Genomic DNA, 15,142 nt, shown 5'->3' with positions numbered 1-15,142 from the left:
ACCATAGGACTCGTTCAGCAGCTAACTAAAATTTTTTTTGTCACTAGTGGACCACTTTTTATTTTAATTACTAAACAAGATCACTCACTACACTCAGAATACCTTAATCTTTGAAATGTTTGCCTCAAATTTCCAAAAACAAGCTTGAATCAGCGGAAATATATGAGATGTATTTCTACAATTCCTAAATTTCAACTGTATGTAATTTCATCTGTTTTCACTGTGTTGAAGAAAATCAAAAGTTGCCAAATCAGTTTCTGTTAATACGAAAAAATCATACTGAAAATGTTAAATTATTTCGACATAATTGACATAACTCGACAGCACTGCAGTGGTTACCTTGGTTACCAGTTTTGCACGTAAACAACTATAGGTAACCTATTACGACGGGCTGCGGCTACGTTCATTCATCATAATGTGATTCATTCATAATTAACAGTGTGATGAATATAGGGGCGTCGTGAGATGAATTATTGAGCAGTGATTCAAGTTTTAAGATGGATATGGAAGCGTTGATTCGTACAAAATTCAGGATAAATCTAGCTAAGTTTACTAAATATACTATGCTGAACGATTCCATAAAAGCACGTAAGCGTATTTTGTTTATTTGTTCAATGATTTCGTGAAAATTTGGTGTTTAATCCGTGCAATCTTTGTGAATATCGCCTTAATGAGACGAATAATGGCAGAAATAAACTCGACGCTCTCACTGTTATACAGTTCAGCACTAAAATTACTAAAATGAATGTGATTCATCAAAATCGAATTCAATTCGGGAATTGAATGTCTAAATAGGAGCAAAAATTGTGCTAAACTGAATTTAAATTCCTTTCTGGCAAGATATAAAACCACTTGATAGCAACGATTAATCAAGACCTAAATATGACTACGTGAGTTAGAAACAGCTCTATTTTTTTTTTATATATATATTTTCGGTCATAAATTTCCATAAAGTCTCTCCATTCCACATTCACCTCTTCTTTCGAAATCAATAAACTCCAAGCGATAACTTTTTTAGACAGTATAAAATGACCGATCTCCGATAAGCAAATCCAAAATAAAAAGGTGCCACTGACCTGCACAGGCAACCTATAGAGAACCGAAAAAGTTTTGTACCTGATTCCATTCGTGAACCCAGGTGAGAAAAAAATCACGTTGTTCCAGATCGAAACCGGATACTTGGATGCTGTACAACATGGGCGCTTAACGTCCTTACGAAGAGTGGAGGAAGTGCAAAAAGATAACCAAAAAAGCAGTGCTGCCAAGAACCGGTAAAGTGACACTTCAGGTACGGTTCTATGTGGTCTCCGCTGTCCCTCCCGCCCCAGCGCAGTGACAACCGGAAGGTTAAATCCTCGAGAGCAGATGTTTGAACAAAAGTCGCCCATTTCTGGTCCCGGCAGGTGGTAGGTTGTGACATTACATAACAAAACCGCTCTCCGGTAGTGTGCCCTACTACCAGCAGAGCAGGTCAAATTTGAATTTTAAATCTCTACGATTCTTTCGTGTTTGCTGGGTGAACGTGAGGCTGAACGGCACCAGCTTCGCACTGTGAATGCGTCAGGTGGAATCGAGGTTTGGCAAGCATAGGTTGAAGATGCTCTTCCTTTATCCTTTATCGAAATTGGAAAACGTTACCTCAAACCAAAACAAAAAAGGATTGTGCGATATGGACAAGGGTTCTCGTGCTCGTTCAGCTGTAACATGGATAATAGAAATAGGTCGGAAGACAAGCGAACAGTCAAATTGTGTAGTAATTTGCTTGCCTTTAAGCACTAGCAGTGTAGCGGAATGTTTGCACAAAGAGAGAACAAATCGCTTTCATCACTATTTGTGGATGAAAACGGAATTGACGTTCGCTTGGCTATTGATTAATACCGACGCCTGGCAGAGCGGTGACTTTTTTTTTCACCCACATGGTAAAAGTCAATTCGCGCACCGTTGCGGAACCGTTGTTGCTTCAAACCAATCGGCTTTACATATTTCTGTTTTTTTTTTTTTCATAGACATTTATTTTGTGAAGGTACCCTGTTTTCAATTAACGCAGCCTTTGCCTACCTTCGGTTACGGCGCACTGATCCGGTTGCAGATTGATTATTGATTGAAAGGGATAATTGGGCAGGAATGATCGGGTGGCGTTAGTATCCAATTAGCGCGTTTCCGGGTAGAACAACAACAACAAAACCCGGCCGATCAGGCGGAAATGAATATTTTGCGTCGCACGGAACGACAAAAAAATGTTTTAATTTGCACCTGAAAACATCGAAATTGTCCTTTTTTTACCAGGGGTATTCATTTGACGTGAACCAGAAAATTGTTTACTGGAAGAGGTGAAGGGCACAATAAACAGGCGGGAATATTCCGGGAATCTTTATTTTGTTCATAATCAGACTTTATGGAAACTTTGAAATATTAATTAAGCCTCGAAGAAATTCTGGGTCGGCCTAAAAAAAATTTTTTTTTTTCAATCAGTAAATGTGCTTAATTTACTCTTTGCACTATTTCGGTATTAGTTTTTGATCAAAAGTGTTCATGCCGAAATAAACTTCAAAAGAATCTGTTAGATACAGAAATCAGAATATACAAACCAACTCGGTGGCAAAAGTATGCCCTACAGAAGCGTAATTATTTTTACATACAGCATGAATAAACTGAAGCCAGCTCGATTTGTTCTATTCATATTTAGACTTGTCCCACCAGACGGGGGTGGATAAACGTTACCCGAACATTCGCTAGTCTTCACCCGGACTGAATTGCTATTGATTAAAATAATTTATGCTGCTCAGCAAAGTTCATTAGAACTGATCGTGCATTAAAACTGATGAAAATTTAAAATGTTAAATGTAAACCTGAACCGCGATGCACCGCGTCGAATGAATATTTCTGGTTGAAGAAAAATTTGAATGCAACGTCAATTTGTGGATCATGAAATCTTTACATGTTTCAACCGAGTTTGCTGTAAATCAATTTGCTGTCCCCGCGAGGTTGGTTGTGGCTGCAACCGCATCAAATATTTGAACGCTACCAGAATGCATCCCACTGTTCTGTTTTCCAGTCAGCAAAACATCGGCAAAAGTTTCCCCGAATCGACAATTGACAACAAGCTCACCTGGTTCCGGACGCCGGCCATAAACAAACTTTCCGATACGTGACATTGGATGATTTGGGGCAAATACGCTTCGACGTCGATTGCCCGATTGTAGGCTGTACACGGCACCTTTGTGACACAGCGCCGGAACGGTGCAACTTCATTGTATCAATTTAGCGTAGAAGTTAGGGGGATTTTTTTTTGCTGCGCCATCGCCTGCAGTGCGGCAGTTTTGCTTTATACGCGTTGCAAGAGAAACTCCTGTGGGAAGTTTCAAAATGTTAATAATTCACCAAACTGCCACTAATATTATTCTTTTCTGCCTTTTTTTTCAGATATTTTTTCCGTGCCTCACAATCGCACCAGTCGAGCGCTGATTTTAATATCAGAACAACACAAGAGCGCAAAAAAAGAAACTTTTGTATCTTCTAACGACTGCCTCAACTTGGTGGCACTCGGCAGAGAAAAGCGTGGTGCAGTGGCAGACGGCAATCATCGGAGAACGAGTCTTTTTTCACCACCTGACTTTATTGTTGAACTAGTGAACTCCGGGGCTAGCGTGTGAACTTTATTTTTTCTTTCTGTTGCAAGAAAAAGAAAAAAAACTTTTGAACCTGTTTCTTGTGATACTTTTTTGTTCTTGTTAATTGTTTTTTTTTTCTTCATTGTTACTGGCATCGTTTATTTCCATTACCGTTTTCTCTTTTTCAGTCTGCGAGAAAAACAGAAACTGCTGTGTTCATAATTTTTAGGAACATATTTTCCTCCTTCTCTCGGCTCTGACACTGTTGTTGTTATTGTGTTTTTAACGGTGTGTAGGCGACATTCTTAGCAGCCCGAAATAATAGCGAACCGAGTCACGACTGTAAAAAATTCAACGTGTTGTGAATTGTGTGCGTGTGTATCTAGTAGAACCAACTCGTAGAGAAGTTCTCACGATCCACCGGGAAAAAAGTGCTAAAAGGCGGTAAAGCGAAACACCCAAACAACCGAAACCGAAAATGGCGGCTTTCATCGCTAAGCAAATGGTCGGCAGCCAGCTGAATGCTGTTAAAGGTGAGTTGGCTTTTTTTCTAGTTTCCAATTGTCACAGCAATCAAAAACAATAATATACTATGAACTGTGTTGCAAATAGATACTGCTTATTTTGGTGTAGAAATTGCAGATTATACTGGTCGACGAGATGAAAAAAGTGCATTCGAAAAGCTCAAACCGGAAAAAAAATGAAAGATTAAAGCTATTCAACCATATTCCTATGAATTTTGGTGCCCCTAGCTATTACCAAAACGCGTTAACTTACGTGAGAATGTCGTATAGCAATTGCTCGCTGAGTTCGTCGCTTTCACATTATGCAAAGATGACTAGAACAAGATACCCGACTCTTGCAGAATTCATCGGACATGATTGTCGCTGCGCGTGAGCAAAAGTCGAACTAATTTATACACTGTTAACATGATGTATACTTAACGTCAAAATCAACTGACGACAAGGCCAAGACATGACTGCTGAAAGGTGAAACAATTTTTCCAGTATCCATGGACGACTGTACGGTGCTGCCATACGAAAAATGATGATAACGTGTACGAATGCTTAGTCCTCAAACATGAAGCTCTCCGGAAGAATCAAGAATTATCGGCACATCATTTAAAATTAAGCGTACCATCAGAAATTTTCTGATAACCGCTATGAGCACGCTCTACAGCCGAGTTTTTCACTCTTGTCGAGATTAATAAAGCAAAAATCGGGTGCCCCGGTAAACCTGACTATATGCACAATGGTTCTGAAACCTGGCTTGCGACATATCAAACTTTACTTTGAAATACAAAAAATATGGCAATATCATTTAATCTGCATTTTATCTTAAGCGTCGAGGTGACCAAACTGCTACACCTTTTTCATATACAATCTTGAACAGCTCAACGATCGATGACGGACTATGCACGATAAATCGGTTTTCCTCATAGTGACAATTTTATGAGAATTTAAGTCATCAGATGGCAGCACTAACCGTCGGAAATCGGTCGTGTTCAAAATGTATGAAAAAAATGGAAGTTAGGTATCTTGTTCAGGTTATCTTTGCATTGTGTTTACGAGAAAACTCATTTCAGTCTCTAAAGAAACGGTAATGGCTAGGAACACCAAAATTAACAGGATTGGTTGAAAAGCTATAATTTTTAATTTTTTCCGGTTTGAGCTCTTGGAGTGCACCTGTGTTGACCAGTGTTATTTTGGTAGAAAGTTTCTTCAGAGCATTTTCATTGTTTGTGACATTTTTGGCTTCCCGGAGAATGTTGACATTATTGACAGTACGACATTCATGGCATTTATGACATTTATAACATTTACAACACGCATGGCGTTTATAATTTTTATGATATTTATTCCATAAAAAATATCCCAGTTTTACTTTCTTCAACTCTCATGTTTTATTTGGCTGAAACTTTGCATAGATGATTCTATGGGAAAAAAATGCGAATTTGTGCCATTGAATTGAAATAAAAGCCAGACAAATCCAGTAAAAAATACTCGACGCCCTATCTCACTCCCAGGGCCGAATTTATGTGCTGGGAGCCCGGGGCAGATATTTTTGCGCTGCCCTATTTTCTTAAAAAATAAAGAGGTAAGAAAATTTTAAATTGTAAAATGACTTAACATTTCGCTGGAAGATGACGAGCAAAAAAAGGTCTTCACTCTGTCTTCACGTCTGCCCCAGAACTAGGTGGGGCCCCCGAATCTGGGGGCCCGGGGCACCCTTTGCCCTCCCTTAAATCCGGGCCTGCTCACGCCGCACGAAGAGTGCAGGAAAATGTCGCGGGTGTGGATTGCAATATCGTTTTTTTTTCTGCTGTTTTTTCTTTTTTTTTCGATCATCAACATTTTATATAAGCGTTTGCTTATGAAGATACGAGACATTTCAAACGTGTAAAGATCATTTTGCGAACTGGTAGGGTAGAATACACGGTATTTGCTGATGTTGATGTAGCTTTAACGTGCGTTATACCAGCAGTTCGAAGTTTTCTATTAAAATTTTATTCATAAATCGAATTCTGAAACGTCTCTTGAAACAATGCAGTATAGCGTCGTTTCCGTTTAACTCTACCCGAGAATCGCCGTATCTCGATGCTCCGATTTTTCCACCTTTTGTCGATAACGTTCGTGGTTGTGATAGATGCGTGAACGTGTTGGATGACTTTATGCGGTGAATGGTTGCAAAGAGGTGCGACACGTCTGTACAAGCGTTGCATTGTTGTTGTAATAACTTATTTTATTTCTTCCAAAAATATACACTGAGAAAAGATTTGGAATCTTATTTTTTATTTCTCTAAGTTCAGTAAACTTTTTTTGATTAACATATAACGTACAGTTTTTGTGAGAAAAGTTCAGATTCATAAAAAGTGAGTTCTCTGAGATATTCAACTTTTCTGAAACGTTTATTGTTTATTTAGGTGCCGATAGAGTGTTTGAGACAAATTAAACCCTCGAATTTCGTTTAGCGGCTGGACTCGAAAATTTCGTCTTCACGAAAAAAGTCCCCATGCATGAGATGAAGAGTTTTCGAAAATAATTGACTTTTGATTTTCTTTAATTTTGAAATTAATTAACTTTCTTTGAAAGTTTACCAGCTCGAAAATTTCTGACTACCATAGAGTCGATACTAGAGAAAAAAGGGAACAACATGATCTCGATGCTTCATGCATTTTTTAAGATATTCAACATAAAAAAATCGAAATCGAAAATTCCGTGCCTTTTTTTCATCGGTTAAAGTAATGAAACTTCAACTGCTCTGGGGCACGACTCTCGGAAGTCCGATTGCAAAGGCTAAGCTGATCTTTCAGACCTTTACCAGGGACTTGTAAAAGATAAGTTCCCGTACGCGCGGATAAAATAACTACCGCATGGAATCGAGTCTATTGCTGGATTGATTTCATTATACAAATTCTGGTTCAAGCTAATCTATAGAGATGGTCGGATTTGGCTTTTTTTCAAACCCGTATCGATTTTTTTTTTTCGTTTGAAACCCAAGCCCGACCCGAACCCGAAACTTTTTTCTTCGATCAAACCCGAACCCGACCCAAACCCGAGATTTTTTTGGGGTGTTGATTTTTTGTACCAATTTGAGGCTCCCCTGAAGCTTTAACCTTCGAATGGTATTGGAATGTTAGTGATTTTTACTGTTGCATGACATAGACAGCATTATCTTATAAAAATACTTGTTTTATATAGTCGGGTTTCGGGTTTTCAGACCTAAACCTGACATTTCCAAACCCGAACCTGACCCGAACCCGAAAATTTTGTTTTCCACCAAACCCGAACCCGACCCGAACCCGACTTTTTCAAAAATTTTCAAACCCGAAACCCGCCCATCTCTACTAATCTACTGAAACCCCAGATTTTTTTGACTTTGTACCTGTCACCTATAGTTTACAAGAGAGAAAAACTCCATCGCCAATGTTTTTTGTTGTTGCCTGCAGGTTTGTATTTTCTTCTCAGAGAAAGCAACTGCTCTCACACTCGTGAACAAAACGACGCACTTGCTTTGAGAGAGCAGCAAATCGTTTGTATCTAAAAATCATGCAAAAAACACCACGGTTGAATTTGAAATATCTCTCCAAAGAGATACTGAACTGGTGTGAGCCTACTCACACGAAAGGTTATCACGCTCAATAACTACACAATAGAGTCCACTGCAGTGCTTTTACTGTGTGTTCTTAGGTGGAAAATCAAATTGCGTTGTTTGCTTTGCCTCTCGAAACTGAAAAAAAAATTCAACCGCTCGTCACGCATGTTTGCTTTCCGAATGCTGTCGAATTTATCTCAGCAGTGCACACCGCGGCGTATTTCTGTGTATTCTCCTTAGAGTGATCAACCACTCTTGTTTCGCTTAGTTGAGCTGAGGCTGAACTGATACTGAACTGAAACCGCACTGATACTGAACAGAAATTAAACTGATGCTGAACTGAAACTGAACTGAAACTGAACTGAAATTGAACTGAAACTTAACTGAAACTGAACTGAAACTGAATTGAAATCGAACTGGAATTAAAGTGAAAGAAAGTTTGAGCTGAACTAAAGCTGAACTGGAATTGAACTAAAATTCCACTTGAACTGAATTACAACTGAGCTGAAACTTGAATAAAAAAACTGAAGAAGAACGTAAATCTAAAACTGAACAAAAACAGGACTGAATCTGAGCTGAAATTTTACTGGAGCTGAACTAAAACTGTAACAAAAATTGGACTGAAACTATACTGAATCTAAGATGAAGCAGAAATTGAACTAAGCTGAAACAGTACTAAAACTAAACTGAATATTTGCTAAAGCTGAATAAAAACTGAGCCGAAACTCTAATGAAACTAAACTGAAAGAGAACTTAAACAGAACTAGATCTGAACTTAAACTAAAGTGAAAGGGACTGAGATTTCATTGAAACTGAACTAGATTTAAATTGAAACTTCATTAAAACTGAGTTGAACATGGAATACAACTTAACTGAAGTTTTATTGAAACTGAACTGAAAATGAAAGAAACTAAACTAGAAAAGAACTCAAACTGAATTGATAATAGGTAATATTGCACTAAAATTGATTTGGAACTAAATTGAAACTTGAATTGAAATGAACTGAAAGAGAAATCAAACTGAACTTAAGCTGAAACTAAACTAAAACTGAACTCGAACTGAACTAAAACTATATTGAAACTAAACTAAAACTAAACTGAAACTTTACTGAAATTGGAATGAAACTAAATCGAAATAGAACTTAAACTGGGCTGAAACTGAACTGAAGCTGTACTGAAACTGAAATGAAACTGAACTGAAATTAAACTGACATTTGACTGAAGCTGAACAAAAACTTAATTGAAACTAGAATGGAACTAAACTCGAAGAGGACTATTACTAAACTGAAACTGAACTGAAACTTGAATGAATTTAAACTGAAATAGAACCTGAAACTGAACTGAAGCTGAATCAAAACTAAAATAAAACTGAACTGAAACTGAATTCAAACTTTACTGAAATTCAACTGAAACTGACTAGAACTGAACTAAACTTGAATGAATCTAAACTAAAAGAGAACCTAAACAGGGCTGAAACTGAACTGAGCTGAACTGAAACTGAACTGAAATTAAACTGAAATTTGACTGAAGCTGAACAAAAACTTAATTGAAACTAGAATGAAACTAAACTCGAAAAGGACTATTACTAAACTGAAACTGAACTGAAACTTGAATGAATTTAAACTGAAATAGAACCTAAAACTGAACTGAAGCTGAATCAAAACTAAAATAAAACTGAACTGAAAGTGAATTCAAACTAAACTGAAACTCAACTGAAACTGACTAGAACTGAACTAAACTTGAATGAATCTAAACTAAAAGAGAACCTGAAACTAAACTGAGCTGAACTAAAATTAAACTGAAATTTGACTGAAGCTGAACAAAAAATGAATTCAAATTTGAATAAAATCAAACTGAAAGAGAACTTCAACTGGGCTGAAATTGAACTGAAGCTGGAACAAAACTGAACTAAAATTGAATTGAATGAAATGAACTGAAACATAAATGGAACTAATCTGAAAGAGAACTCAGTCTGGGCTGAAACTGAACTGAAACCAAACCAAAACTGCACTAAAAATGAATTGAAACTTAACTGAAACTTGAATGAATTTAAACTAAGATAACTTAAACTGGGCTGTAACTGGACTGAAGCTGAACCAAAACTAAAATAAAATTGAACTGAAACTGAATTCAAACTAAACTAAAATTTTCCTGAAGCTGAACTAGAACTGAGCTAACCTTGAATTAATTTAAACTGAAATAGAACTTAAACAGGGCTGAAACTGAACTGAGCTGAACTGAAGTTGAATTGAACCAATCTAAACAAAACTGAAAATTTTTACTAAAATTAATCTTGAACTGAACTGAAACGTGAATGAAGCTAAGCTGAGGAAGAACTAAACCTGATCTGAAATTGTACTGAAGCTGAACTAAAACTAAACAAAAATCTGAATGGACCTGAATTGGAACTGAGATGAAACGGAAATTAAACTAAGCTGAAACTGTACTGAATTTTCACTGGAACTGAACTAGAACTGAACTGAAACTTGAGTGAAACAAAACTGAAGAAGAACCTTCAGGTTTAGCTGTGGACCCACCAACATTGGACGAGGCGAAGAATGCTTACAAAGAGCTAAAGAACCACAAAACTGCTGGGAAGGACGGCTTAGCGGCCAAACTTTTCAAAAGGTATGGTCTAAGTTACCTACGAACTGGTTGGGAGGACTCATATGCCCTATCTACAAGAAGGGACATAGACTAGACTGTAATAATTAAAGAGGCATAACCTTCCTAAATTCCGCTTACAAAATTCTCTCCCGTATCCTGTTCCATCGACTGAGGCCGTTGCAAAAATTTTTCGACTGGAACGATCTACAACGGACCAGATGTTTACCTTGAGACAGATTCTCGACAAGTTTCAAGAACACAACTTGCAGTCGCATCATCTGTTTATTGACTTCAAGGCGGCGTACGATACAGTGAAATGCAACGAGCTGTGGGCAATAATGCTATGGTTTTCAAACTAACCTAATTGAACTGTTACGTGCGACGCTTGACGGTTTCAAATCATGCGTCAGGACAGCGGGCGAATTTTCGGTCGCGTTTGTGACGTAGCAAGGTTTAGGGCTCTCGAACTTTCTGTTCAACAAAGCTTCAGAAGGTGCAATACGAAGAGCAGGTGCGCAGAGGAGCGACACCATCATCTGGGCTTCTCGTACGACATTGATATCATTGGTGTTAACCATAGAACTGTTGAGTAGGCCTTCAAGGCTCTTAGAAGGGAAGCGGCGACTCACCATTAACACTGCCAAAACGAAATACATGGTGGCTGGTAGAGAGCGTGGTAGTTCTGCGGGTGTTGGTGCTGCGGTGGAGATGGATGGGGAAACTTTCTAGTGGTCGACGAATTTGTTTATCTTGGTGCTTTCGTGACATGTGACAACGAGGTAAGCCGCATGGTGGAAGGACGAATTGTGGCAGCGAATAGAGCTTATTACGGATGCGTAGAAAATGGGGTGTGTCGCAGGCGCATGAATCAAGAGCTGTATGAAGTATACAGCCACGCTGATATTGTCAAGCTGATGGAACACGGCAGGTTACAGTTGGCCAACCAAGTAGCATGGATAGAGGCCGACGACTTCGAGGCAGACCTCGCTGGATGTGTGCTGTCGATGAGAAACTGAAGAGGAGCAGCCCTAGACCGAGTTTTGTGGAGACTTCTTCTGAGTTCGGCATAGGATCTCAACGATCTGTCGCCATAAAAGTAAAGTAACGTAAAGTAAGTGTGCTAGTTTTTCTGTGAGCAACAGAAACACAGCACAAAAGAGAAGAAGGTGCAGTGAAAAAACTTGCTACACGCATGCGTTCATGTTAGACAAATAGTAAACGGTGAATATTCGTTCTGCTCTTCCCACATATTGAGGAGTACACCAAGACTGGTTGACTGCTTATTTCTTTGCCATGTGGCAGAGCTTGCTTCACTCATGGGAAACAAGATGTCTAGTATCAGCACTTTATCCCGGTGAAGGAACATCGAGGAAATATACTATTTCAGACTAAACAACGTTGGTTTGTATCGAATGTCTGTCTGTCTGTGTAAATGGAATTTTGTGTCTATACCTGGTTTTGGAAAAAAATCGCGATTAAGCGATTAAGCAGGAATTTTGTATCGGCGCCTTTTTCCAGGAGACGAAGCTACCAAGTTCGTCATACAAAGAATTGTGCTTATGAAATCATCTATCGGCTAGCGAAAAAACTAAGCGGAACATTTGCTATCTTATCCTTATCATTCTCAACACCTTGGATTGCAGTTTCCGATTCTTGGTTCCACTACAACGCTTACGCCAATCATTGATATGACATTTACGGAAATGTATGGGAACGCTGTCAATTGATTATCCCGATTTTCTAATCTGCAGTAGAACAAACAAAGCGTTAAGATATTGAATATTTGAAATTTATCAATAATGCCTAACACAGCTCGGCCAGTTACTCCGGCATTGAGTGAAAAAAAAATAATGAGAAGTAGAAGGATAAAGATAAAACACAGGGAAATCATTTCGGCACGTTTTGCACGAACCATTTCGTGGAATTCTGATGGACAAAAAAAAAAGATTCCTGTAATGTTTCAGCAGCTGAACAACTTTCCTGTTTTGTATTCTGTATTCCTGTATCGATAAGTGACGACATGTTATTGGAAAAATAGCATTCCATAAAGGCGTCCAATTCTTTCCATTCCTGTCGCAGACAAACTGTAAATAACGAACGCATACAAAAATGTACTCATAGAACTGCGGTAAAACGGCCTCCAGTCTTTCACTATGAACCAAAGTGTACCACATCAACTGTAAGCTCCGGCAGTTCAGTCCTACTTAGGCGGTAAATTCACCAACGAAAGCTGAATCCTCCTTCGTCGACAGCGCTCCGGCAATAGGAAAGCAAAGCCAACTCAACTCTTTTATGCATTGTGATAATATTTACCCTAGTCTACGCTCGGCTTTACATTGCACAACTGAGCACGGGGTTGTCTGAGCGGCGGCAGAGTTTTTAAAAAAGCATTTACTCCTTTTATTATTACTTTTTCTACCATTTTGTGCTTCGCCTAACCACCTAACCGAAAAAAAACTGCCAGTGCGACAGACGCAGCCAAACGTAGGTGTACTACGAAAAATTACGGCCAGAGAGAAGAAAAAGCTTCCCCGAAACGACAACAAAATCCTTCCGGCAAATATTTACCCATCCGCTTCGTCCCTGCCCTGCGACCGACAGCCGACCCTGGCAAGCGGAAAACTCGTGCCCGTTTGCGACCCACAGGAAATATTTCGAATTTTCACCTTCTCTCTCAATTTTTCCCTTATGAGGGTGACAGAGAGGGGCTCCACCGTGCAGAGTGGTTCTTTTTTGTGTGTCATTCCAGCAGAAAAGGATGGAATGTCGAGCGGCAACCTATCAAAAGGAAGTGCCTCTCAAATCAGTCTTATTTACCGACCAACCTTGGCAGTTTCGCTGCTATGAGTCGACTATGAGTAAGCGGAAAATCGGCTGGAAAAGCCTAATTGGGTTATCCAAAATATTTCATGAAAAACGTCCTAATTGCTATTCACTCTTTCTATTAAATTCTACCATTTCTGCACTCTTGAACGTGTTACAGTGTCCCGGTGCAGCCTCATTACTGTCGGGTCTGTTTGCTTACTGTAGTGGGAAAAAATCGACACAGCCTTGGTTCCACTCCCTCTTTAGGAATAGGCACGGCACTCGAACGAAACATTCGAGACTGACAACTCGTTCCGTCTCCCGTAAAATGATACCAACCATCAAATTCTTCACATAGTCGGATGGAACTCCCAGTAAGCTTTGTCAATAGACAGAACATTTTAAGGTGAAAAGAATGTCAACATTTCCAAAGGATAAATGGAATTCCTGCCTCCTCCAAAATGATACATATTTAACGTATGCATTGAAATTCATTACTTGCCCCATCCACAATGGTCCATTTTCAAATCCATCAGGTTCATCACTGCCACATCATTCTGCTCAAGTTGATGCAAACACCCCCCGTGCTATTGAGAGTACCGCTCGAGTACTCCAGAACAAGAACTGCAAAATCGGAATGGAAAGCAAGTGCACTCTCAGTCTTTATTTCGAATACTGTGTGGCCTTGGTTGCACAAGTCATTTGCACATACTGGCCCCGAAGCTGCAGCAGGGCATATAATCCTGACACTGGTGAAGGCACCCCCGAGCAGCATATTTATAAAACCAGCAAACATCAAGCTCTGAACCTTGTGCTTGAGCTCCATCATCATCCACTCGCCTTCTCCTGCAGTAAAATTGCCGAATGAAACACAACCTACATACCTATTTCGTAGGGCACACAATACGACCAACACCGCCTGGCTGGAGTTCTTTTTTTTCTCTTTTAACGCAGAAAAAACTGAGATGAAAGATCACGTTTCTGCCTCGGTGTGAGTTCATTACCTTTGTGTATCCTACGGCTCTGCGACAATATTTTTAAACCTTCCGTCCACGTTTCAACCAGCAAGGCATTGGATGGTTCTGGGCGCAATGAGTGAGTGCTTTGAAAATGCTTTGATTCTCTGCTAAAATTTATTGTGACTGGGAAATGCAAGCTTTGATAAGAAATACAAATAAAATTCCATCCCATTCGAAAACAAAATCAATTTGAAATCATTATTTCTAAATGTATACAACTTCGATTTATCCATAATCCCAATTTAAGTTAAATCTAATCGGTATCCAATTCAAAACTAAATTGAAACGAAATATAATAGATTCAAACCCAACCCACATAAAGATTCAATTCAATTTTTATACAAATTCAATCCAACTCCCATCAAAATCCAGTCAAAACCCCATTCAAACCCAGTCCATATCCGGTCTAAATCCAAATCCAAATACAATCCAAATCCATTCCGAATTCAAAACAAATCTAATACAAATCCGGTCCAAATCCAATCAAAATCCAATCAAAATCCATTCAATATCCAACCCGATCGAAATCCAATCCAGATCCAATCCAAATAAAATCAAAATTCAATCCACATCCAAATCCAATCCGAATACAATCCAAATCCAATTCAACTTCAATCCAAATCCGATCCAATTCCAGTTGAATCCGACCCAAATTAAATCATACTGCAATCCACATTCACATTCAATACAAATCCAATCTAATTCCAACTAAAATCCCATCCAACTTCAATCCAAATAAAATCCAAATCCAATCCAGATCCAACAAAAATCAAATCCAAGTCCAAATCCAATCCACATCAAATCCGATTCAAATTCATTCGATATCAAATCAAAAATCAATCATCCGATCCAGATCCAATTCAAATACACTCCGAACCCAATCCAAATCCAATCCAAATCAATTCTAAATCCAATCAAAATCTGATCCAAATCCAATCCAAATTGAATAAAAATCCAATTCATATCCATCTTCAATCCAAATTAAATCTAGACCGAATCCAAATCC

At 38.8% G+C, this 15,142-nt stretch overlaps 1 protein-coding gene across 18 annotated transcripts in view; it reads left to right on the top strand.

Moving 5' to 3' along the window:
* The window catches only part of LOC129718215 (complexin), a 496,349-nt gene that overhangs the window by 195,516 nt on the left and 285,691 nt on the right, over positions 1 to 15,142 (top strand). For 11 of the 18 annotated variants that reach the window (XM_055668741.1, XM_055668740.1, XM_055668745.1 and 8 more), the window contains exon 2: positions 3,800 to 4,144. In XM_055668741.1, the coding sequence (XP_055524716.1) occupies positions 4,090 to 4,144 (55 nt within the window). In that variant the 5' untranslated portion in view covers positions 3,800 to 4,089. Of the gene's footprint in view, positions 1 to 3,423; positions 3,650 to 3,799; positions 4,145 to 15,142 lie in introns of those variants that run through there. The other 7 variants (XM_055668749.1, XM_055668754.1, XM_055668743.1 and 4 more) reach the window with 3 other exon arrangements.

This window comes from Wyeomyia smithii, chromosome 1 (genome assembly GCF_029784165.1).
Source record: "Wyeomyia smithii strain HCP4-BCI-WySm-NY-G18 chromosome 1, ASM2978416v1, whole genome shotgun sequence".
In the NCBI taxonomy this organism is placed as follows: Eukaryota; Metazoa; Arthropoda; class Insecta; order Diptera; family Culicidae; genus Wyeomyia; species Wyeomyia smithii.
This window is presented reverse-complemented; position numbering and strand designations above follow the sequence as displayed.